Source organism: Microcaecilia unicolor, chromosome 1, assembly GCF_901765095.1.
Source record: "Microcaecilia unicolor chromosome 1, aMicUni1.1, whole genome shotgun sequence".
NCBI lineage: Eukaryota > Metazoa > Chordata > Amphibia > Gymnophiona > Siphonopidae > Microcaecilia > Microcaecilia unicolor.
Window position 1 is genome coordinate 320,248,569 of NC_044031.1, and position 26,889 is coordinate 320,275,457.

Below are 26,889 nucleotides of genomic sequence, written 5' to 3' on the forward strand. Positions count from 1 at the left end.
AATTGATATTATTGACCAAAAGTTTCCTCCCTACTTTTTTTTAAAATCTTTTATCATTCAGTGCTATAAATTTTCAACATCAACGGGCAACTTGTCTTAGTCATTTTCTTTTCATGTACTTTATAAATGCCAATACTTAATTCAAGTAATCACAGTGACACTTATCTGGACAACGCTCCAACCTAGATAAGTGTCACTGTAATTACTTGAATTATTGCCATTTATTAAGTACATGAAAAGAAAAAGACCAAGACAAGTTGCCCGTTGATGTTGAAAATTTATAGCACTGAATGATAAAAGATTTAAAAAAAAAGAGCAGGGAGGAGATTTTCTGGTCAATGATTGATATCAAATCACCACAATGGATTATGCTTAAACCTATATGAATAACATGGGCAGCTTCCAGGTGATATCCGAGACCTTTTCCTCTGATTAAAGTGAACAGCTAGTCCAATCTCATCTGCTATTTTGATTGTAACTACAGAAAGGTGGTATATCAAGTCCTATCCCTTTTCCCTATTTTCACAAAAGTGTGCTATGTATGCAAATCAGCTCTGTAGATAAGCTTTTGCTATAAATTCACTGTTTTTTTTAGGTTGTGCCAATATGTGATGTATCCTACAATCTTATGACTTATGTTTTAAAAGGACCTCACAGCTCCAATCAAAGAACCCTTGCCACTGTTATCCCATTCCCTGGTGTCTAGCAGTCAAATCAAGCCTCTTCTCCTCCCCATACAGCTTCAAAATGTATTAATAAATAGTGGTGATACCTTTTTTGCATTTAAGGACCAAAAGGGAAAGGGAAATGGAACTTGATATACTGCCTGAGGTTTTTGTAACTACATTGAAAGCAGTTTACATATATTCAGGTACTTATTTTGTACCAGGGGCAATGGAGGGTTAACTGACTTGCCCAGAGTCACAAGGAGCTGCAGTGGGAATTGAACTCAAGTTCCCCAGGATCAAAGTCCACTGCACTAACCAATAGGCTACTCCTCCTGGTTGAAGTTTACATTTTAGGTGTGATAACTTACACCAGCCATAGAACTAGTACACCAAGGATCGCTAAAAATCACACAAATGATATTTTATCATTTACCTGTGTACCTATGCTATACCCAGATGTCACCCACATGTATGGCTGCCTTCAAACTATACATGATGGCATTTTAGGCGCCTTTTTATAGAACAGCACACAGCCCAAATATTGGCATTAAGATGAGCAAAAATGCCAATATTCTGGCAACATGTTATAACCTAGGACTGAAATGTGCTGATGTGTAGTTTGAAGGCGAGTGTACAGATGTGCCAAATCTGGGCAGAGAGGTTGCTTAAATTGTAGAACACTGACGTGCATTTTTTTTTTCTTTAGCAATTTAGGTGGAAGAATTTACTGCAGCTCTATGGCAGTGTAAGTTTTCATGCCCAAGATATATGTGTGGAGGCGTATTATTGAGCCCCTCAGTTTCCTCTCTAGAACAGGCTCCACATAGGGCTTTTCTTGGCACCCTTTTTAGAACTGCCCTCTTTGGGTGTAATTGTAAAAAGAGGGTGCCAATATTTAGGTGCCAGGAGTGCTTGTAAATGACCAGAATCTCAGTATATATACATCTAGGTGTGCAGATAGCCATGAAAATGTCAATATTCTGGCTATGCCCTACTCTAGAAAATAGTGCCTAGATTGTATATGGGCAGAGTATGGCTGGAGCGTACATGGGATGCACCATTATGCATAGAGTTCTATAATTTATGGGCTCGATATTTTTGCTGGCAGCGAACAGCTTTGTGCTGACCACCGCTGGCGCTAAACCAAGAAATTCAATTCTAGGCCATGTCTGTGCACTGGCATTTAATTCCCAGGTTACCAGAGCTGACTAACATATAGCCGGTTGAATGCAATATTCAGAATTTAACTGGCTACACGTTACCGCATAAAAGGGCCCTTTTACAACACCATGGTAGAGCTACCGTGGTCTTGTCCTACGCCAATCCGGCACTACCACCAGACTTCTGCAGGAGCCAGCAGTAGTGCTGCTCCCAGCATGCACCATATCCGACATGACAGGAATTTTTAGTTTTTTTTTTTTTTTTACTGCTGGTTTAGTGCGGGAGCCCTTACTGCCTCCTAAATAGGTGGAGCTAAGGGCTCCTCCTGGAAATGGCCACGTGGCAAGTGTGCACTTACTGCACAACCATTTCCTTTTTTTTTTTTTTTTGCCTTTTACCTGCAGCTTAGTAAAAGGGGCCCAAAGATAGGACTAACTTTTTGTGGTCCTATTTATGCAGTTAACCTGGCTGGTGAAGTTCTGACCCTACCCCCGGAATACCCTCAAAATAGTCAGTTTTCAGTTCTACACTAACTAATTATTTTCAGCAGCACTAACCAGTAGAGTACATCTTGGAAAATGTCACTTGACCCCCAACTGTTACTTTGACATGTGAGGGCAAAGAAGCACTTGGGATCAGCTGGTACCATTTTCCAAGATGGCACTAACAGGGCAAGAGTGAGTAGTGATTGCTTCTGCCTTCTCCCGACATGTCAACTTATGGGGTAAGATAGTGGACATCTCAGGCTTCTGGCTATTTTGTAGAAAGGGGGTGAGACAAGGTACCAAACCTATTTTTAGCATATTTTGGAAATACATGGTGGTGGGGGAGGTCTTTGGTCACAAGACCAATGGGGAGTGGGCTAACAGATTGGGGAGAGGGCTTTGACCAGAATCTTGCTTTCTGCAAGTTGTCTAATCAAGCACTTAGAAGGGCAGAGAACTTTTATTCCCCGATGGCCAAAAAGGATACCTATACCTCAAAGTCCCATTTTTTGAAAAGCGATTTTGAAAAAAAAAAAAAATGTGCAAAACCACTAAATTTCTCTCTGTTCATTTTGCTATGTAAGCCATTTTAGGTGGAAAACAATTTTCCATGAGTTTTGTAGTAAACTTTTGCACATAATCCACTACTCATGAAGGTTGATTTATCATCAGGGGCTGACTAGCATTTTTTTGAACTGTGGATTGCTTTTGCCCATCACTAAACACTAGCGAGATGCTCAATAAGACCCAGGGGAGGGTCAAGAGGTGCATGGGGGGGATTGATTGACACGACTGCCTTTGTTGAGGGGGTGTGCACAGTCTGCTTTTAGCAGGGTGGTACAGGGAGTGTTCAGAAGACCATTTTTGTTACAGGGTATTGAAGGGTCTGCCTTTAACGGGAGAAGGGGGTGTAGGGATGGGGGAGAACGAATATTGTCAGGAGCAACTATTTTAAAAAGCTGGAGACATGGAAATTTTGGAAGACTAGAAAGCTGTGTTCCCCACATGTAGCTTTTAAAGTTGCTGCTCCTGCTGGGCATACCAGCATTTATATGTACACTCCTGCACATCTTATAGTATTTTACAAAAGGCTCCATGTTTGGCAAAGCCTTTTGTCAAATACTGGGGGAACTGTGAACATCTTGATCTGGATATCTCAAGTTCCATCACAATGTTTTATGTAAAATGGGCCTTCACCTCTCTTTCCTGCCTAGGGAGCAATTTATGAAGTACACTGCAGTGCCCCTAGGGTGCCCGGTTGGTGTCCTGGCATGTCAGGGGGACCAGTGCACTACGAATGCTGGCTCCTCCCACGACCAAAGGGCTTGCATTTGGTCGTTTCTGAGATGGGTGTCCATAGTTTCCATTATCGCCGAAAATCAGAAACAACCAAGTCTAAGGACGACCATCTTTAGGGAGAACCTAAATGTCAAGATTTGGGCGTCCCTGACCGTATTATCGAAACAAAAGATGGGCGCCCATCTTGTTTTGATAATACGGGTTTCCCTGCCCCTTCACCGGGACGTTTTGCGAGGACGTCCTCAGGAAAACTTGGGTGCCCCTTTCGATTATGCCCCTCAAAGTGTTTCTCCTAGGCTCATTGTCACAATTTTTGTCATTAGTAAGTTGTTTTACATGAATTTGCATTGTAGCAGCTCATTAATGCCAAATTTAGGGGGGCTTTTTACTAAAGTGCACTAGTGTTTTCAGCTCGCACTATGGATGTCTCAGCATTTAGCACCAGCTGAAAATGCTAGCGCACTTTAGTAAACGATCCCCTTAAATAAACTTTCATCCAAAGCAAATTTCATGTGAAAGTTTACTATGGAAGGTACTTTGCAATGCCTCTGCACATGTGCCCTTTGCATGAGCCTTAAACTTGGTATTTCTATGCATTTTCAGGCAGTTCTATAAAAGGTGCCTATGTGGAGCCAATTCTATAAGGGAAGATAGACATCTTTGTGCAATATTTCACGTGAAGTACACTTAGAAAATCACTTCATACTTTAGTGCATGAGGACCTTACTGAGAAACAAAGTTGATTTTTTTCTGAATTTTGAGCTTTAAATTTTCCTTTTATTAAAATTGAGACCATGAGAGGAAGGAGAGGAGAAGAACTGAAGTGCTCTTATTTTAGGGAAAATATCACAAGACATGACATGTCACTGGTCAGTTTTCATGGGTTTTCCTGAGGTTGCATTTTTGCACAGGCAGTGTTCACTCTTGTCTGCCTAAGTCTGCTTTGAATATTCCCTGGTATGAGAATGAGACTAACCCATGACAATGTGTTCATTTTTTTTTCCTGAGCACATGACAATCATACAGATATTTGCTATCAGCAAAGTAAATAATGGATTCTGCCCTGCTTGGTTTAGAGCTATGACTCACAGACATGTGCTAGGAGGGAGTGAAAGGATGATACCAAATTAAATTATTATTAGCAAAGTCTTAATAAAACTGGCAGCCTGCTCTTCCAAACACAAAAACAAATTGGATCTTTCAGACTTTATGTAAAGACACTGCTTCCTCTAGGCACCTTGGACCCTGGTACTGTCAAGAATAGGGATCAGAGAGTGGGGGACTTTAGGCTGAGATAATTGGATATTTCAGGTATATGGGGTAGGGTTACCATACATCTGGAATTCTGTGGACATGTCCTCCTTTTCAGGGAACTGTCGGGGTTCCAGACAGTTTTTTCCAGCCAGTTCATTGGTCTGGGTTTCTGGGCTGGTGGTTGATGGATGGATGGGCTGGCTTTCTCCCCCCTCCCCCACCCTGCCTACCATAGCGCACCCTGGTGGTCTAGTTGCTTCTTCAGGGCAGGAAAGAACTCCACTCGTTCCTGCCTACTGCTGCTGTCCTTCCTGCTACCTCTGCTTCTTGAAAATGGCTGCTGAGACTTTGGTAGGCATGTTCAAGAAGTGACCAGGAAAGAGTGGGGGGTTTCCTACCCAGAAGAGGCCACTAAACCACCAGGGCTGCAAGGTAGGCCCGGGAGGAGAGAGGTCACAAGCTGGGAGGGAGAGAAGACGCAAGCTGCAGGTGGATGGGAAAGAGAGGAGGGGCAAGCTGCTTATGGATGGGAGGGAAGTAAGAGGTGAAGAAAACATGCTGTTCATGGATAGAAGGGAATGGAAAGGAGAAAGGAACATGCTGCTTATGATGTTTACTGTTTTGGAAATGTACATCGTTTCTAATTTTGTATTTAGACTACAGAAGAAAATGCATTTGTTACTTTTAGAAGTGTTTTCACTGCTTATAGAATCTGGCTTTCTTGGGGGATCAAGATGTTGTACAGCGGTGGCAGGGGCAGGGCCAAGGGCAGACTAGGGCGAGGCAGCATTTTATTTTGTGTGTCCTCTTTTTTTGTCTCTGCAAATATGGTAACCCTAATATGGGGGAGGGAGTGGAGCAACGTTCCTGCAGGAGACATCTGCCAGTATTCCTGCTGGCAGGGGAAGCGCAAGGATAACACATTTTCAATCCCAAGGGATTATATTATAACTGAAAACATGATATCATCACCCCTCCCCCCACTGACATGAATGCTGGTAGAGGACTAACACACCTCAGAAATGCTCGGCAAGAAAATTGTAGCAGATGCTTTAGAAAGGATTGTGGTGGGGGTATCACTGTTGGGGAGAGGGAACAGGTACTGATGGCTGGTGCTATGCTGGATCAGCAATTTTGAAAAGCTGCCCCCACCTATATATTGGAGAATTTACATGTCCCCCCCCCCCCTACCCACATACAACATTTAAAAATTGCTGCTCCAGCAGCACATAGTATTTTAAACAATTGCAGTCCTGTAGGTAGGGTAGAGGAATAGCCTAGTGGTTAAAGCAGCAGTCTTGACATCCAGAGGTGGCTGGTTCAAATCCCACTGCTGCACCTTATGATCTTGGGCAAGTTATATAATCCTCCTTTGCCTCAGGTACAAATTAGATTGTGAGCCCAACAGGAAAATACCCAGTATACCTGAAGGTAATTCACTTTGAGCTACCACTGAAAAAGGTGTGAGCTAAATCTAAATAAAGATGCCTCACATTTAGCAAAAGTATTGCACTATGGGAATTTTACACATCCTGTTCTAGATGTGTACATTCCGTTCTCCACATACTTTCTAAAATTTGCCTCCACATGATACAGTAAGCTACAACATGCATTGCTTGGACTTGTATGGAATTTTATTTTGTAGCTTTTCTTTTATTATGCTACGGCATATATGACATTGTGCTCTTTTCAGTGGTTTGATTGATTGTATGTTTGATGTTTGAGTGAGTGTGTCCTTTCCTATCAATAGTTTGGTGTTCCTTTCCTTATTTTTATTTTGTATTTTACTTTTTACACCATGTCAATTTGTTTTTCAATGAGGAACAGTTTATCAAATTCTAATAAACGATAAAATGACCCATGGAGGTGGCATTACTTATGCAACATTTTCTGCCTCTAGGGCTGGTGTAAATGTGCATGTCTGAAATGTAAGCATATGTTAGACAACTTACATCTAGTATTTTACAAAGGAACGTAGGTGCCTATTTTTCTTTATAAAACAGCCCTGGAACTCTTTGCCAGAGGATGTGGTAACAGCTGTTACCATACCGGGGTTTTTAAAAAAGGTTTGGACAAATTCCTGGAGGAAAAGTCCATAGTCCGCTATTGTTTACTTCTTGCTGACAGACAGCTGATTACTGACTGTTAGAACATGACTAAGAACAACCATTTCTCACAAATAAACAAAGAAACTATCAAACACATCACTCCAATATAGTGTCACACTGGGGATTCAGATCTGAAGGATAAAATATATTAAATTTAAAAAAAAATAGCCTCAGTGTAACAGGGAGCCTGACTTTTATGCTTCACTGTAAATATTACCATCACAGGCTTCCACCACCTTCCGAAAAAAAACACAGAGAAAAACTCCCAGAATAATTCAAAAATTCTAAAGAAGTGGGAGAAAAGTCTGTGTTTAAAAAACAGAAGGGAGGGTAACACAATTTAAAATACAGATCCAAATACCCACAACACTAAATCTCACTATGAATATAAATCACCCAAATAGACACTAGTTAGCAATCCCTCACTAGACTAAAATCCTCAAACAGAGAAGCCTTCCTGCAAGTAAAGAAAACTCAAAATAGAGCAAAAACTCTTATAGCATTGCTAGAATTGCTTAAACTTCCATCCTTACTAATGAATGGATTCTAATTCTGACAAAAAGTAAACTTTACTTAGCTCAGAACATCCAGATTGTCCTGACAGAAGTGCAGCCTCATAGGATTTTTTTCGGAAGGTGGTGGAAGCGTGTGATGGTAATATTTACAGTGGAGCATAAAAGTCAGGCTCCCTGTTACACTGAGGCTATTTTTTTTTAATTTAATATATTTTATCCTTCAGATCTGAATCCCCAGTGTGACACTATATTGGAGTGATGTGTTTGATAGCTTCTTTGAGAACAACCATTGCAATGACAGAAAGCTGTAATCCTGGTAAGCTGGGTTCAATTACCACTGTGACCTTGGGTAAGTCACTTAACCCTCTATTGCCCCCAGGGCTGGTCACACAGGGCCCCGCGTCTCTGGCACTTCTAGCCTCCTGCTTCAGAACATCTCCCTGCTCCATAGCTTAGTGTGCATCCACATTTCAGTAGCGCATGGAAGCAATTTTCATATCCCATCAACTGCTGAGCTCAGATCCTCCTCGCTGCTGCATCCAACCCCATTTTGATGTCACTTCCTGCTTCCACAAGGGCAGGATGCAGCTGAAGGCATATGAAAATTGCTGCCACTGTCTACTGAAATGTGGTGGATGCACATCAAGGTATGGGGTGAGGTGGGGTTCCCAGAGCTCTAAACCTCCTTTTAAACTGATAAATTACAGCTTATACTGATGGGTGGGTGCAGGCCTGGGCCCAGGCCCCACTGAACTGGTCTGCACAGGGCCCCACAATTGCTAAGACCGGCCCCGATTGCCCCAGGTAAAAAGACAGATTGCGAGCCCTCCAGAAAAAGTACCTGCTTACAATGTGTACAGTGCTGCATATGTCTCGTAGTGCTATAGAAATGATTATTGTAGTATGAGTGGACACTATTGCTGATGCAGCAGCACAAGCTTGACTAATACTGGTGCAGTGGCGTAGCCAAGGGTGGGCCCAGGCCAACCCAGTAGCAACGTACCTATGATGTGGCTGGCAGGCATTCCCAAGCCCCACCAGCCAAAAACTCCCACCTGTCCCTCCTGCATACCTTGTAAATAGCAGATCTTCACCTGTAGTAAGCAGCGACTGATACATACTGTTCGCAGCGGCGCCATAGCCTTCCCTCTGATGTATTCTTACCTCTGTGGAAACAGGAAGTTGCATCAGAGGGAAGGCTGTAGGGCCAACATGAGCAGTGTGTATTAGCTGCTGCTCGCTGGTGCTGAAAATCTGCTATTTAAAAGGTATGCAGAGGAGGGGGGATGTTTGAGAGACCATATCGCATGCAGACGAGAAAGGGAGACACCAAATCACTTGTGAGATAGGGTGGAGTTCTTCTGCGCACCCATCTTGGGCCCAGGCCCACCTAAAATTGGGTGTCTGGCTACGCCCCTGCTGGTACAACAATGTCTTGACAACTTCATGCTGTTCTACCCACCTTGAGTTGCAAATCTTTTTTAGACATTTCATTCATTAACATGGGGGATCTTCTTTGGTGAGAGTTGAAAGAAGGCAATTGTCACACAACATCAAAAGGCATTGTGGATTGCCTGTACTTCAGAGGCTTTGCAGATTGAATTTAAAGTATGAGCAGCACATTGCACATAGCAAGCGTCTGGAGTTGAGAGGTTGGTAGGGGTGGGATTGTCTGGTATTTGTGATGTATTTTTGGCAGGGAATGAGGTACATTTACTGAAGGGACAGTTGTAAATCACTGCACACGTGGTAATGATTACTACTTGAGATGATGGTAATCCATCTTGAACTGGTTATTGGACAGTTTTCAAATAGACTATATAACTGTAAAGAATGTGGGCATTTTTAGCACATAATACTTTATGCAAATTTCCAGAAAAGTGAACAAGTTTTTCATAGTTTCTGCATGATAAAAGCTCCCACAGTTTTGTTCCTTCTATATTCTACAGCTGGGGTGGGGGGGGGGGGGGGGGGGGAGGTAAAATAGAGCACACACTTTTGATAGTATTACGTTCTGCTCTATTTTCCTCCCCATGATCTAAATATGACCTGGGAATGCCAATATCACAAAACAAAAGGAAAGCGGTCTCAGCATTTTGGGATTTGTATTGCTTTACTTTGTTAGAACTTAAACAAGACAATATAGGAAGGTAGGCAGTTTTTAGACAGAACAAACTGGGCACATTCATTTTAACATAGCTAGACTGCTTTGAAAATTTCCCACATATAATAATTTTAAAAAATGCATTGTATTCAGGAAGCTAAGCAAAATGTAGAACTATTCAGATGGCTGCAAAACAATGTAATAAAAATATGAGAGTAAAACTAGGAACACACTATTAATTTCAGAGTTATTAACAGCACAAACATTGAAAATGTTATTTATAGTCATGTCATCCAGATTTGAAGTTTTAGGGATCTTTTTACTAAGCTGCCTTATTTTCCCCAATGCGGGAAATGGCACATACTGGAATTAACTACCGCCAGCACCCACATTGGGCTGTTGGTAGCTCAAGTTGGCAAACGGTAAGCCTGCATTGGGCTTACTGCCGCTTCGTAAAAGGGCCCCGTAAATTCCTCATTAACCCCCCATATCATCTGGCATTATCGAGAAAAGCTGTTGTAAATCAAAACAGGAAAAATAAAGACAAAAACACTGTGAAAAATAATCCAAAACCGTGTAAAAGAGCTGCTTATCTTTTCTCTTAGCTGTCCAAAAATCACTGTATAAGACAAAAAATAAACAGCTCTTTTGCACAGTTTTGGATTATTTTTCACTGTGTTTTTGTCTTTATTTTTCCTGTTTGATTTACAACAGCTTTTCTCGATAATGCCAGATGATATGGTGGATTTTTTTTTCTGACTAGTGATGGCTGTGTTGTGGCTCCTGCTGTGTGATTTGGAGCAAGTGCAGTTTGCAGAGTCTTTTTTCCCCACCTTTTTGAATATTGGCAGGGATTAGTATTTAGTCTTTTATCGGGGCAAGAAATTAATGGTGTATGTCTTCTATTTTGAATTTCTGGCTCATGTGTTTTTGATATTTAGAATAAAATAAAGCCACGGGGATAAAGGGTTACCCTACCTCTCTAGGACTACAGCTCGTCAGCTTCAGAAAGATGAGAACTTTGAATATTACATCAGTTCAAACTCTTTTTGAAAGTTTGAAATTAGTTGGCTGCTACAATGCAGGGGTGATCTAACAGTGACCTTTTTACAGTATTTTATTTTTTGAGCCTGAGATTATGATGAACATGCACCAATATCTCTCACAGCTGTAATTCCTGCAGGAAGGAAGTTTCTCTAACCACAAGACTTCTGCTGCTAGGGTTTGCAGCAATGATACCACAGAGAATAATCGACACTTCGGCTTGTGTTCCGTTCTCAAAGATTAGTCCCTGAAGAGGCACATTTTATACATTTCTCCTGACAATTTGCGAGGACACAGAATAGGGTATTTAAAGCTGGAGTTCTCAGCCGAGTCACACCCAGTCAGCCAGGTTTTCAGGATACCCACAATGAATATGCATGAGATTCGCATACAATGGAGGCAATACATGCAAATTTATCTCATTCCTATTCAATGCAGCTATTGTCCCAAAGACTTTGGAACCCCTGATTTAAGCTGTGATTTGCCAGCTGGTGAAACAAGCCCTACGAGATGAGTTAGAAATCCACACATCCATACTATTGAGGAGAGACAGGGGAAATAAGAATTCTAATTCCTGAAAGACAGTACTAACAAGGAACAAGAAGGAAACCTATTTTGAGAGAAAGGAAGTTTTGGAACAAAGCGTCATGGTGTAAGGTTCTGAAGTGGAAGACCAAGGAGCAATACCAGGAAATATTTTTTCACAGAAAACTTGTTGTAACACACTCAAGGTGGGCAGTGAAGACCAAAAGTATAGAAGAGTGGAGAAGTAGGCTAATGGTTGATGCAGTGGCCCAAGAACCAGGGGAGTTGGGTTCAATTTCCACTGCAGCTCCTTGTGACCCAGGGCAATCACTTAACTCTCCATTGGCCCAGGTACCACAAAATAAATAAATAAATAAATCTTAGACCTTGAGCCCACTAGGGACAGATGAAGTACCTGTATATAATGTGAACTGCTTTGGTTGTACCACAGAAAGGCAGTATGTCAAATTCCTCTCCCCCATCCCCCCAGTTATTAAGTCGCTGTAAAAGGTGGGCTTTTATCACACTTTAGTTTACCGTGGCATTAATAGATTAATCTCCCCACCCCCCAAGAGTCCTATCACAATTCCCCCTGCTTATTAGTAGCCTGATGCTTCTAGGCCAGGGGTTTAGAGGATTTCCCCAATGAACAAGCATTGTTTTATGCATTTGTGAAGACTCTTATATTACTGCCAGGTGTATACACTTGTAAAAGTGGGCGCAGAAAAATCATAGCTGCTACTTTTAAGCAATATGGTGATAATTCTATAAGAGAATATGAACTTTAAGTGGCAAAGTATGCACCCATTTTGAGATATTGTAATAATTTATGCATGGTGTGGCAGAATATCTTTCATAATACTTTTGATGTACCATCTTTCAAAATCAACGAGGTTTACAATTTATTTAAAAAAATACTATCAAAACGGAACTACAATTCAGATAGGAAATCAATGAGTAGGAAGGTAGAGAAGAGGAAACAAAATTCCTTAATAGTAAAGGGAGAGCCAGCATCAGAATAGAGAGAAAGCAGTAGAGTCAAAGAAAAGGAAAAGGACTTCAAAGGTATTTTGCCTGTTTTGCTTAATCAGGCATTTATATTTGCTATAAAGTAAAGTTTGAAGGATATATGCCGTTGCTGTAATTATATTGCAGGATACTGCTGTGTGTGTGTTGACATGTTTGCCATTATAGCAGACTTATGTCTGGTCAAGTTTGATATGGCATAATGTAACTATAGTTAAAAATATTGGGGGGTTTTCCATTAAAGTATGTATGTGGTTTATGATGATGATGCAGAGCAGCTGTTGGGCAGACTACTTAGAAATCCATCATTAAATGCATTCTAAGGCATCATTTTGTAGTATCCCAAGAAACACTACTCATATACATAGTGCCCACCCATATTAGCTCTGGGCCCACCCAAAATGTCAGGTCTGGCTACGCCACTGGAATCCAGGGGTTCATGGCTAGCCACTGAGCACCAATATTCAGTGGAGATAATTGAATATTAGTAATTAACCAGCTAAGTGCTATTTAACTGGCTGGTTAAATAGTGTGAATACTGGGCTCAAAGTCCTCATAGGCTTTTGAACCATGCAGGAGACTTTTAAAAATACTCCCACAATGACAACATCTAGGCTACAGCTAAATTGTATACTGTTCAAACAACAAATTGTCAGGGACAACTGGAAGGAAAGATAATTTACTACTGGAAAGCACTGAGTAACAAATATTCAGTGAAATAAAACAAGAAAAGCGATGAAAAGCACAAGCTAGCTTTCCATCACTGGGGCTTAATGGAGAATATTACACAGAGAGCCTGGAATGTGTCTGCATTTCCTGATCAGAACTGAACAGCCAGCTACTCAGGGCTTTCTTTGATGTCAAATGCAGCACTTCACTGGAAAACAACAAAACCAGAAACAGACATTAAGAAAATTTGCTACATTAGCAGATGAATTCAGGAAAAATGCTAAACTTGAAGGAAATGCAATAACAGTTTCAATGAAAAACCTTCTCTGTATGATAAGAAAACCATTCAAGATACGGCTAGAATATACATTTTAGATTCATTGCATCAATGTTTGGAAACTCCCTTTAACTCTGAGAGCCAATGGACAATATAACCATGACAAACTGATGACTATGGCCCTCTTGCAACAACGTGGGTGGGTGCAATTTAATGATCACAAAGGGTCATCACTGCTTTTCCTTTGTGATCTTTGGCCTGCTGGTTCTTCTCCTTTGTATGAATACAATTGAATGCACGTAAAAAAGGTGCTTATTTTAAAATACAGAGAGATGTACAGGGACAGAAATTTCGCCCACTCCCAATAGATTCTAACCCATACCCATCTGTACTCGCTAAGATCCATTCCATCCCCACCCATCCCTATAATTTATGTCCATCCCCACCTTACCCGCAGGCGTTGACACTATTACTTACTTGCAGCCCTCCGTTTCCTCCCAGCCCTAACAGCCTCCAGTGTTTTTTTAGGATGGTATTCACTATTCAACCAATAAGTCCTCTAAGCCTCAGTCGGATGTTCTGTCTGCCTCTCTGGGTAGAAACAACCACTTTACAAAAAAAAAAAAAAAAAAAAAAGGACTTGTGCAAAATGGTGGCATCATATAGGGTAAGTGCCAATTTTGAAACCTAAGGAGATGTTATCAACATGGTCTACCATTAAGATGGGCTATTTTGCTGTTGACCTTGGTTATTAGTAACTGGGGGCAGGGAGGGGGGAGTTATTAATGTGGGCTAGCGTTAAGATGGGTTATTTTGCTGTTAACCCCAGTTGTTAGTAACTGGGGGGGGGGGGGGGAGGAGGAGTTATAAATTTGGCTACCATTAAGATGGATTATTTTATTGTTAACCTGGGTTATTAGTAACTAGATCTCATTGAATATAATGGGACCTACTACTACTACTACTATTTAGCATTTCTATAGTGCTACAAGGCATACGCAGCGCTGCACAAACATAGAAGAAAGACAGTCCCTGCTCAAAGAGCTTAAAATCTAATAGACAAAAAATAAATAAAGTAAGCAAATCAAATCAATTAATGTGAACGGGAAGGAAGAGAGGAGGGTAGGTGGAGGCTAGTGGTTACAAGTGGGACCTGTGCTAAAATAGCACGAGTTAGTGGTAAAATAACCCATTTTAACAGTAATCCAGATTGAAACTCTGTCCCTTTAGCTTGTCAGTAGTGGTGTACACATGTGTGTAAGTCCCAAATTTTGCAAAGCTATATATACAAGTTAAAGAACTGAGTCCTAAACCTCAAATGGTTCAAGTACACCTGCTGAGCAATAGTGACTGTTGCTAACATGGGGAAAACCCCTCTTGTTTGGGGTTAGAAATGTTACAAGATACCATGAGGGGCATAATCGAATGCCCATCTCCATGGGTGTCTATGTCCAAGAACAGGTACGTGAAGGGGCGGGACAGACCGTATTTTCAAAAAAAATGGGCGCCCATCTTTTTCAATAATACGGTTTGTGCCAGGCAAATGCATTGGATATGTGCGGATTTGAGCTGGGCGTAATCGTTTTTCAGAGATAATGGAAACCGAAGGCACCCAGCTCAAAAATGAACAAATCCAAGGCGTTGGGTCGTGGGAGGGGCCAGGAATCATAATGTACTGGTCCCCCTCACATGCCAGGACACCAACCGGGCACCCTAAGGGGCACTTGTAACAAGTTAAAAAAAAAAGTTAAATACCTCCCAAGTCCATAGCTCCCTTCCCTTGGGTGCTGAGCCCCCCAAATCCACCCCAAAACCCACTGCCCACAACTCTACGCATTACCATAGCACTTACGGTTGAAGGGGGCACCTAGATGTGGATACAGTAGGTTTGGAGTTTTTTGGAGGGCTCAACATTAACCACCACAAGTATAACAGGTGGGGGTGGGGGGTGGGCATGGGTCCACCTGCCTGAAGTACACTGCACCCACTAACAACTGCTCCAGGGACTTGCATACTGCTGTGATGGCGCTGGGTATGGCATTTGAGGCTGGCATACAGGCTGGAAAAGAAAGTTGTTAAAAGTTGTGTTTTTTTTGGTGGGAGGGAGTCAGGGGTGGTCATCCCTGATTCCCTCCGGTGGTCATCTGGTCATTTAGGGCACTTTTTTGGGACTTGTTCGTGAAAAAAAGGATTAAAAAAAGTGACCTAAATTCTCGCTAAAAACGGCCATTTTTTTTCGATTATCGGCCGAAGGCGCCCATCTCTGCTTAGCCGATAAACACGCCTCAGTCCCGCCTTCACCATGCCTCCGACATGCCCCCGCCAACTTTGTTCGTTCCCGCGACGGAGTGCAGTTGCAGGCACCTAAAATTGGCTTTCGATTATACCGATTTGGGCCCCTTTGCGAGATGGGCGACCATCTCCCAATTTGCGTCGAAATATGGGCACCCATCACTTTCGAAAATAAGGCTGCATGTCTTTTAGTTCTTTGGAAAATGTTAAACAAAAGAGACAAAGAAAAATGTGGAACTGAAACAAAAATAAGAGAAAGCCAGAGACAAAATAGTTTTAAAATGTTTAGGGAGTCTGTGATAGCGTGGACTAGTGGCCAGGCTTGGACCCTTTACAGACACAGGCAGCAGACGGGGTAAACCAAAAGGAAAGTCTTTATTGTGAACAAAAATTACCAAAAGTCTGTAACTGTCACAGATGCAGATAGCATTCACTTTACACAAAAAGAAATTTTGTTGTCTTAGGTATTCTGAGTCTAATTTCATTAACTCAGCACTTCCTAGCATTCACAGTGACTACTCCTAGCAGGCTCACTTCAATCCTTCACTTCTTTCATGTGAACCCAACTCCAAATACTGCAATCACAGGTTGAGTAAATACTGCACAATATAAACTTCCTACCTTGACCTGTCTGCCAACCCTATGGTCACAGGCTATGCTTCTCTTGAGGAATTCTTTCCTCCTTAACCTCTTTCCTGGGCCTCTGTATCAGGGCCTCTTGCTCGCTCTCTCTCGGACCTGAAGCCTCTGTATCAGGACCTCCTGCTCTCTCTTGCTTCTCAGGGCCTCCCTGATCTGTACTGCCCAAGGGCTTTTAGCTCCCTCCTGGCCTAAGCACCGTCCCACTGGCTCAGTCTCTGCAGCACAGCACCACCTGCTGCCAGGTGGCTGAACTGAGTCAGCCTAACACCATCTGCTGAAAGGGGACTGAACTGCATCAATGAGGGAGTGTTTCCTGCCCCTACACTACTCACTCCCTCAAAACAGTCCTTTTACAAAGCTCTGGTAAACACTGCAACTGAAAAGGGCTTTCCGTGGGATGCCTCAGTGAGTCCCGTGGTAATTTTGCAATGTGTGCATGCAAACTGCATGTTACAATGGGGTTTTTTTTTTTTTAATTTTTCACCAAGGGGGCTTGTCTGGGAGGCAGAGAGTGGGCATTTGTAGCTAATCAGCACGTCTGATTAGTATGTGATCAGCATGTGAACCCTTCCTACCTACAAACTAGTAAGGGCTACACACTAATCTTTTTTAATGTCCCTGCGCAAATGGCATAATTAGCATGTGATAACTCAAAACTTACTAAATGGGAAAACAAACTGAAAAACAGACCATGCTAAAGGAAAAAAAATCAGTTATCAAACTGTGAATGATTGATAGCCTCAATTTACAAACTGATTTTTTTCTTTAGCATAATTAGCATGTGAACATTTTCTGACTGCAGTAAAAAAAATGGCCTTTGCGCGTGTAAGACCCGTGTAAGTGCACGCTAAGGACACTTTTTAGTGCTGCTTTGTAAAAGGACCCCCTAATCATTATTCATTTTAAATTGGCTAAGGAGGTTTTGCTTACAGCTTCACCAAAACTCTCAAACTAGTCCCTAGCTTGTAGCCCGAGAGCAGAATTCGTTCAGCTATGCTTTACTAAAGCAGTGAAGGTGACTCTCTCATTTTCACTAGGGAGGTGTACAAAACAAATTGGTGCAGTTTGAAGTCATTTTCATTTTTTTTAGCCAACCCTTGAACATTTTTTGGTTTGTTTTCAAAGGTTTATTCATGCAAAATTGGATTAAAGTGCATAAAATTGCTTTTATATGCATAAGTCATCTTTTGTGCATTCGTCCAGAGGTTTTATACTTGTAAAGTTAATTTAGTGCCCATTTTTTTTAATGCAAATTCAATTTCCTGGACTGAAAGTATAAACCAAATGCACATTCTTATTGTTCATTGCTTGTGCTGATTTTTATACAGCTTGTCAGCACCACTGGGTATTTCTAGACACATTATAGAAATGATAAGTAATAGTAATTTTATCAGTTTATGCTGTGTTGTCTGCACTGTACATTTTCCTGTAATTGAAGATGTTATAAAGATCTGTCTCTATTTATGTTTTGTATATTAACAGTACAGCATTGTGCAATCATACAATTATAACAGCAGAGAGGAGATGAAAGTAGAATGAGAAAGGAATCAGGGAGGGGGCAGGTTTTTTTTTTTTTTTTGGGGGGGGGGGGGACAATTTTCAAGCTCTCCACATTGGAACAAATGTCATGCATAACCTGTGGGCTTTGCACTAATTTTGAAATCAAAAGTGCATGCATGCTTCTGCTTTGCAACTGCCCACGGGTACAAAATGTGTATGAGCACTAGCACCTGCTTTTGTGAGCAAGTAGAATTTTGCTGGAAAGGTACATGCAATGGTTTGAAAACGTCATCTATAAATGCCTGCAGGGCAGGCCCAAACCATTAGACATTTTGGACCCGTTGGAGTGTGAGGCAACTCCAACGGGTCCAAAATGCGGCTGCTAGCCTTTTTTTAAAATTTTTTTTACATAGGCTTTAGAGACCATAGGACACCTATTTTTTCTGCATTGCATTGGCTACCTGTCCGCAAATGCTGTGTTTTGAAAACTTTGGAGTTAGTATTCAGGATCTCTCATGGCATAGCTTCCAAATCTATGCCAAACTATGTTCCTAAGCCACTGGCTCCCAAACCTGATCCTAGAAGCACCCCAGCCAGTCAGGTTTTCAGGACATCCACAATGAATATTCATAAGAGAGAATTTGCATGCAGTAGAAGCAGTGTATGTAAATCTGTCGTGAATATTCATTGTGAATATCCTGAAAACCTGACTGGCTAGGGTGCCTCTAGGACCAGGTTTGGGAACCACTGCCCTAAGCGACTGCTTGGCTCCCAGAGTGAGAGATGTTTTGTTTTGCCCTCAGCTATAACTTTATTTTTAATTAGAACATGCCTGGGCATGAGCTTATTGTAACTTTTTGATTTGATTATGGAATAGGTTGCCTTCTACTATAAGATCTATAGATGATTTATTGGACTTTTCGGAAGGCTGTGAAAACATATCTATTCCTAGAAGACTGTTACAATTTATGCTGTGGGACTGTTACATTGAATTGCTTTCTGTCAATCTAAAATTAAAGTTTTAACGGTTTTTATTATTAAAGTGTTTTATGATTTACTATTATAAATGTAACTTCTGCAACCCATTCTGGGCGTTGTTGGGAGGATGGTCTAAAAAATTGAGTAAATAGATAAAATTAGGTGACTACCTAAGGCAGCAGCTTCCAGGGGAAGCTAGGAACAGTTGTAATCAAATTAAAACTATAGATCTTGACATACACACCAACTAAAAAAAATCCATCAATGCCTACTTTTACCATCAAGAAGGGTAGGTAAGTTTCAAATAGCCCATTTACCTGGGTAAATGACTAATTCCCTTAGTTGTCTTAGGAACAGGGGGAGCAGATTAGAGGGCCTGAAAGTTTTGAAGGGGAAGTGGCATATGGCCAAAGGTTTGCCTAGACTAGAGTGTACAATACCCTTTCATCGACCCTGTATGCCTGATTTTCCTCTCTCTGATCACTCTAGCTCTGTAAATGCCTGCTCTCAATATAGCAAAATGTGCAGACTTTAGCCACATTGAGGGAGTGCAATTTTCAGAGATAAATGCTTCTTTAAAAAAAAAAAAATAAAGTGGACAAAACATAATTCAGCCTAAAGTCCAGTAAAATCAGAGCACACTACGTTGTTTCTTTTAGAAACACTATTCACATTTTAGATGTGCAGAAACTGGTATTTAGAAGTGTATATTGCATGTACATCTAAATCCCAATTTTAGAAAGCTCTGGTCTGGGTATGTTTTGGGCAGAACTAGGGTGGGCAAAACGATGCATGTGCACTCCTCATTTCAGAAGGGGAATGCACATTTATGCCTGTCATCATCAATGTCTGGATTGACACTTTTCCTCAGGGATGTCTAAATTACAGAAAGTTGCTCGATTTATGCAGCAGTTCACTGAAGATGATATACTTAGTTGCACCCTTAATCCTCCAGTGTATGTTCCCCCCCCCCCCCAAAACCGATACTAACAAAAGAAATCAGATTCTGTGACAGCTTTGGAACCCCCCCCCCCCCCCCCCCACGTTTCTAAGATGGTAGATATAAACATGTATGTTTGGCACGTCAGAATATACAGTACATGTGTACATGCCAGCACATACACACGTTGGTATTTCAGAATATACAGTGCGTGTACATGCCAGCACACACATGTATGTAGCCATTATATTGACCCAGCTGATATTTTAGATGTTTATTGTTTAATACAATGGATGCTCCTACCACACATAGAGGCCCTTTTACTAAGGGTTGCCATGGGCAACCCAGAATTACTGCTAGCCCAAAATGGGCGCCAGTGGTAGTTCCACCCCAAGCACACAGCATTTCCGGTGCTACAGGAAATATTTGAAAAATATTTCCACAGGGGGTTACTGCTGGGTTAGCGTAGGAGCCCTTTACCGCTACCTCAATGGGTGGCAGTTAAGTGCTGCCTCCGAAATGGCCGCACAGCAAATGCGAACTTACCACATGGCCATTGCTTTTTTGGGGCTTTTTACCCACAGTGGTAAAATGGGCCCTGGTACGCGGCAAAAATGGTCACTGCCATTAGCGAAGGGCCCCTTTTACCACAGCTTGGTAAAAGGGCCCCATAACCAGCTCATAAATGTCCTTTCCTCGATGTTTACATCAATCCTGTCTTTTCTAAAATGCTGCTTCACTATCATTTCTCCTGTGATAGTGGGTTTGTCCTACAATATTGTTAGCCAGATACTAAAACATAGGCTAGAATATAAAATAGCTCACTTTTTCTGCCAACAATGCATTAGAGACCCAGCCCCATCATTCCACTGAAAGCCAAAATGTAAGGTAAACCAATAAGGGTGTGGCAAAGAAAACAGGAGTGTGTGGATGCGAGTCTAGCTTGGACATCAGCAGGTATAGACAATTGTGTCCTGCTTTGAGATCAGAATACATAGGATGGAGTGTAGGGTATAAGTATAGAAAATACATAGACTAGACAAGGGAAGCCAGTGGTTGTGATAGTGAAGATGAGTAATGGGATCAAACTTGGAAGCATTCCAAAGACGGTTAATGTGTGGTTTTCAAGCTAATTCTCGGCAGCAGGTTGCAGAAACATGTACCTTTCATGCTGGCGCCTCTTGGCATAAAGCCAAAGAGCTCCATTTCAGGCACCTCATCTTCCTCCGCATTTGACACGTTGGGTGGGAGGTTGCTGCGCCCCTCGTTAGCGGCAGGCTTCTTTTTCTTATCTTTCTCAGGCTGAGTTGTTCTTGGTTCAGACATTATGAAAACAAACAAATCTGTTAAAAAGAAAGGGAGAAACAACCTAATGGAATTTTTTATACGCCATGAGTTAAAAGTGAAAGGAAGAAAACAAGAATCAGTTTAAGGCACTAAAAATGTTTCGGAGGGTTACTTAAATACAGATGCATTTGCCAGAGGAGAAATAAAAGGCACTTGTGCTTCCTAGAATCTTCTACTAAATACTGTCCCAAGTTTATTTGTCCTAAAGGATTTCCAGAATGTTAAGAGCTAGAACCATTCTGCATAGATACTACTGATTTCCTAGCTTAAGTAACTAAGGGATGTAGTTATTAGAGCTATACCGAATAGCATATTTTACTGTTTGACCGAATATGAATAATAGGTATTGAACTTTAACATAACAAATAATAAAGTAGCAACATGAAATCAGAGATCAAGGGTTTATTTTTAGCACAGTAGAGCCCTGGAATTATTCATATTCAAATTTAAAACTATTCAGCCGAATACGAATAATGTACTCAGGGCATTATTCGGGGTTGAATTGAATCAAATACAGATATTCGGTACAGCTGTAGTAGTTGTTATCGATGTGGGCTACCATAAAGATGGTGTTACTTTACCACTAACTCATGATATTTTAGCACGGGTCCCATGTTATGAAATGAGGCCTAGTTATTAACGGAGTGGCCTAGCGGTTAGAGCAACAGTCTTGCAATCCAGAGGTGGCCGGTTCAAATCCCACTGCTGCTCCTTGTGATCTTGGGCAAGTCACTTAACCCTCCATTGCCTCAGGTACAAACTTAGATTGTGAGCCCTCCTGGGACAGAAAAATATCCAGTGTACCTGAATCAGGGGCGTAGCCAGACTATAGATTTTGGGTGGGCCTAGGCAAGAAGTGGGTGGGCACCAAGTGCTCTCCCCCCCCCCCCCCCCAACCACCACCAACAAAAATATCTCAGCTGGCGGGGAAATGCTTCTTTCCACCATGGCAGTCTGCAGTACGCATGCGCTGAAAACTGAGAATGCGCAGGTGCTGGTATCATGGAGAGTAGTGTTTTCGTTACCATTAGGGGGAAGTCTTCAGCTGGGATCCCCACCAGCTACCACTAAACGTGTGGTACTGTTGGGTGGGCCTGAGCACTAAGTGGGTGGGCCCTGGCCCACCCAGGCCCACCTGTGGCTACGCCACTGACCTGAATGTAACTCATCTTGAGCTACTACTGAAAAAAGTGTGAGCAAAATCTAAATAAAAATAAATAATAACTGGGGCTAACGGTAAATGAACACATCTTAATAGTAGCTCATGTTGATAGCTTGCCTCCTAAATTGGTTATGTCTTGACACTGGTTCCCCACTGGGGCCACTGACCAACACACACCTATATCCACAAGCTATGCCCTCTCCTGCCCAGTTATATCCCGCAGCATTTAAGTGGGTACCACCACTGAATATTGCCTATGACCACCCAGGCATTGTCTGGTTAGTGCCAGGGTGGTCTAGGGGCAGCACTTGGGCAAAGCTAGTACTTAACCAGTTAACAGTGATATTCATTCCACTAACTGGTTATGTAAGAGGATAAAGTTAGTACAGCAAAAATGATCTAACTTTAACCACCGAGCTAGCTGGGCACTGGTCTGAATATCAGCCGGTGCCCAGTTCACTTCCAAGTGACCACACGTACTCGGATATTCAGTGCTGGAGGCCAGATGTGGCTCTGCAGTGAACATCAGGTCTTAACCCCTGCAAGCTGAATACTGAGCCCAGTTGTTTTATAACTAGCCGTTAAGCCCGTTAAAACGGGCAAGTATTGGTATGCTCTATTTTGATATATAACTCCCTCCCTCCCTCCCCTCGGCTCCCCGCCCTTCCTCCTTCCCTCCCAGCTCCAAGGCCCGATTCCCTCCCAGCTCCAAGGGCCCCCCCTCCGTCCCTCCCAGCTCCAAGGCCCCTCTACTTCTGACCTCCCATGTCCAGCATCCTCCCTCCTTCCCTGCCAGCTTCAAGGCCCCCAGTCTCTCCCTCCCTCCTAGCTCCAAGGCCCCATTCCCTCCCCTCCCAGCTCCAAGGCCCCCCGTCCAAGCCAGCTCCAAGGCCCCCCTCTGTCCCTCCCCTCCCTTGCAGCTCCAAGGCCCCCTCCTCCTTCTGAGCATTTCTCCTGCCATCCCCTCCCCCCCGAGGTCGCTGCTATCGCCCCTCCCCCCCCGAGGTCGCCACCGGCCCCCTCCACCCGGGCCCTCCCTCCCAGCTCCAAGGGCCCCCCCTCCGTCCCTCCCAGCCAGCTGCAAGGCCCCCCTCTGTACATCCCTCCCAGCTCCAAGGCCCCCCTACTTCTGACCTCCCATGTCCAGCATCCTCCCTCCTTCCCTGCCAGCTTCAAGGCCCCCTGTCTCTCTCTCCCTCCCTCCTAGCTCCAAGGCCCCATTCCCTCCCCTCCCAGCGCCATGGCCTCCCCTCCCAGCTCCAAGGCCCCCTGTCCAAGCCAGCTCCAAGGCCCCCCTCCGTCCCTCCCCTCCCTCGCAGCTCCAAGGCCCCCCTCCTCCTTCTGAGCATTTCTCCTGCCTTCCCCTCCCCCCCGAGGTCGCTATCGCCCCTCCCCCCCGAGGTCGCTGCTACCGCTCCCCCCCCCCCCGAGGTCGCCACCGGCCCCCTCCACTACATTTAACTTACAGCACCAAAACCGCAGGCAGATCAGCTCCGTCGGCCTTCCTTCTCTGCCTGTGTCCCGCCCTTGTGTGACATAATGTCAGCGAGGGCGGGGGACACAGGCTGGGAAGGAAGGCCGACGGGAGCTGATCTGCCTGCGGTTTCGGCGCTGTAAGTTAAATGTAGAAGAGAGGGCCTGGCCTGGTGGAGGGGGTTGGCTGCGACCTTGGGGGGGGAGGGGGCGGCAGCGGCGACCTGCAGAGGGGGAGCGGCGGCGGCGACCTCCGGGGGGGGGGGAGCGGTAGCATTAGCGGCAGCATCGACGTCCGTGTGGCAGTGACTGCACTCCTCCTCAGCGCAGAGTTTCCCTCTCTGTTCCGTCATCACGTCTTGACGTGGGGGCGGGACAGAGAGGGAAGTCTCTACTGCGCATTTGCAGGTGAGTCGGTCACTTGCCATTTATATGTTTGTTAACTGGACGTTGGAATTGTGACATCATTGTCCTCTTACTTAACCAGTTAGTGGAATGAGGGGGCATATGATAAAGGTCTTTAAAATAATGAGTGGAGTAGAACAGGTAGACGTGAATTGTTTACCCTTTCCAAAAATACTAGGACTAGAGGGCACACAATGAAGCTACAAAAGTAGTACATTTAAAACAAATCAGACAAAATATTCACTCAGCGTGTAATTAAACTCTGGAATTCATTGCCAGAGAATGTGGTAAAAGCAATTAGCTTAGCAGGGTTTAAAAAAGGTTTGAATAGCTCCCTAACAGAAAAGTCCATAAGCCATTATTAACATGACTGTGGGGAAAATCCACTGCTTATTTCCAGGATAAGCAGCATAAAATGTATTGTACTGTTTTGGGATCTTGTCAGGTACTTGTGACCTAGATTGGCCACTGTTGGAAACAGGATGCTAGGCTGGATAGACCTTCAGTCTGCCCCAGTATGGCAACACCTATGTAATCTAAATATGGAGCTTCAATTTGAAGCACAGTTGAAGGAACAATAAATAGTGACAGCTTGTGCAAAAAAAAAAAGAAAAAAGGGTGAAGATATAATACCCAGAATACCTACAGATATGTATTCCAAGCCAAAAGATGACAGGTCCCCACCACCTAACATTTGCCCACAAGGCCAAACACTCAGAGTTGTTGAAGTAGGCTGATTGCTTCAGTCACGTTCCACTATATGGATACTTTAAGAGCTGGAATGGGGGGAAATGTGTATGTTCTTCCTCAAGGAAGAAAAATAAAATATATTCTAGCCAATATTCAAAGTAAGTTAACTGGCTGAGAACAGCTGCCAACCAGTTAACTCACTTATTGGCAGCTATCTGGTCATTTTCAGCGGCATTTAACCAGTTTTCTTCGCTGAGAATGACTGGTTAACACCAAAGTGCAAGCCGGCTAGGTTGGCGGTATTTCAGGGGTAGAGTCTGGTTAGCTCCTGACATTTAGAGCTAACCAGCCAGTGTTACCGAATAACTAAGACTGCATAAATAGCAGACCTATCTTTATGCACTAATGGATGGCCGGTTAGCTCTGAATATTGAGTTAACTGGGCATACACTAGCTAGCTTTAAAAAAATGTATATTCAGTGCTAGCAACAGATATGGCATGCAATTGAATATCTGTGTTCAACTCCAGCAGTGGATATGAACAGTGCTGACTGCCGCTGGCTGAATAATCGGGAGTATTGCTTATTAGATGCCCTCTCAACAATGCACAACACTATTGTAACTCTACCAAAATGTAAATTGTAAGCCACTTTGAACCAAAACTTGTTTTTGGATAATAGCGGGTTACAAGAATGCATAAATAAATAACATGTAAATGTGCTTTGTAAGCACTGCTCTTCCTAAATTAATCTCTTGAAGTAATATATAAAAATATTTCCAACATAACATACTTTAGTCATTTTTAAGTGACTTGCCCAAGATCATGAGGCGCAGCAGCAGGATTTGAACTTGTCAGCCTTGTGCTCTATCTGCCAAGCTACTCCTCTACTTGATAACAGCTCAATCACCATCTCACATTTTACTAGATGCTCCCTAGATGATGCTGAGTATTTCTGTTCATTCAAAATATATATAAGCATTATTACAGAGTATTTCTATTCTCCAGATAGGATAACAGATGCCACTCAGAGCCTGTTTTAAAAAGCAGGAGTGCCACAGCAGTGACATTTTTCCATTGTTTTACTTTTCTGCCTTTGGAACTGGCTCCTGAACTTTCATTCCTACCACATTCCCAGAGTGACTTACCTAGCCTAGGCCATATCTTCATTCCTGTAAAGCAGGTAGGACTTTAGCAAAAGCAGAGTGTAGAGGAATAGTAGGGTTAGAGGCTTATTTTTAAAGAAGATAAACTTACAAAGCATCTTAATGAGTAAATAGGAGAACACCTCTCTTCTACAGCGGATGGACGGGCAACTATGCAAATCCCATAGCTCGTGCTATAACTCCAAACCCAATGCTTGTAATGCTAAAGGTGAGATACAGGGGATCTCATTTTCTTTCAGAGGCAAGGGTTGTGTGCGGGGGAAAAAATGTTCAGTTCTTTTCGTTTGTCTCAGAAACTAATGCCTGTAAAATTTTATTAACATGCATAAAAAAATGTAATGTTGACAAATCAATTCTACATACATTATTTATGTGCATAAAGTCAATGTGTTCTTTACATGCATACAATTTTCTCACACACAACCCAACCATAAGCTTCATCCCTTTCTTGGAAAGGAAAATGCAATTAGTGTTAACTGTTAGCTAAGGGGCTCATTTTCAAAGCACTTGAGATTTACAAAGCTCCATAGGTTACTATGCAACTTTGTAAGTCAAAGTGCTTTGAAAATATACCTCTGAATGCTCAAAGTCACCTCTCTGCAAACAAGGAGAACAAAATGGCTGCTAAAAACAGCCAAAGCTTTACTCCACTGAGACAGCTATCTGAAACCACCACAAATATAAGGAGACACCCATTCATACTATTGAAAAAGAAACTCCACAACGTTTGCTTTTGAATTCCTCTTCAGTTAGAATTCTGAAATCAAACTGAACAGTCTGAGGAAAGTTGAGCACTAGTACCTGACTTTGCTGTTGTTTTTCTCCTCTTGCTCAAAGGAGCTGCCCAAGTGAATAGAAGCTGGGAAGAAAGCTGAGGACTGTTTTCTTCAGTGCTAGCTATAGATGCCTCTGTTCCCTCCACCCCTGCCCAGAAAGTCAGGGCTGGGTCTGCTCCTCTTCCCTGACACTCCCACTTGCATATGTGTAATTAACTGCAGCTGGCACAGGCATTAAGAAATCAAGAAGGAAATGCAGTTGTGCTGAACTTTCACTTTAAGGCTACAATAGCTATCTTGATAGTGTGAACATCATCTGCCTACCTGGAGGAAAACAAATGAACCTCTTAATAAAGTGTCCAGTGCAAATTCTCCCTCTTTCAAC

General features: G+C 42.7%; 1 protein-coding gene across 1 annotated transcript in view; it reads right to left on the reverse strand.

Annotated features, from left to right (window-relative positions):
• The window catches only part of F13A1 (coagulation factor XIII A chain), a 206,863-nt gene extending 180,199 nt beyond the window's left edge, over window positions 1-26,664 (reverse strand). The window contains exons 1-2 of the mRNA XM_030208812.1: window positions 26,530-26,664; window positions 20,651-20,830 (exon numbers count right to left, since the gene is read on the reverse strand). Coding sequence (XP_030064672.1) covers window positions 20,651-20,813 — 163 coding nt within the window. The 5' untranslated portion in view covers window positions 20,814-20,830; window positions 26,530-26,664. The remainder of the gene's footprint in view (window positions 1-20,650; window positions 20,831-26,529) is intronic.
• Window positions 26,665-26,889: the final 225 nt, after the last annotated feature.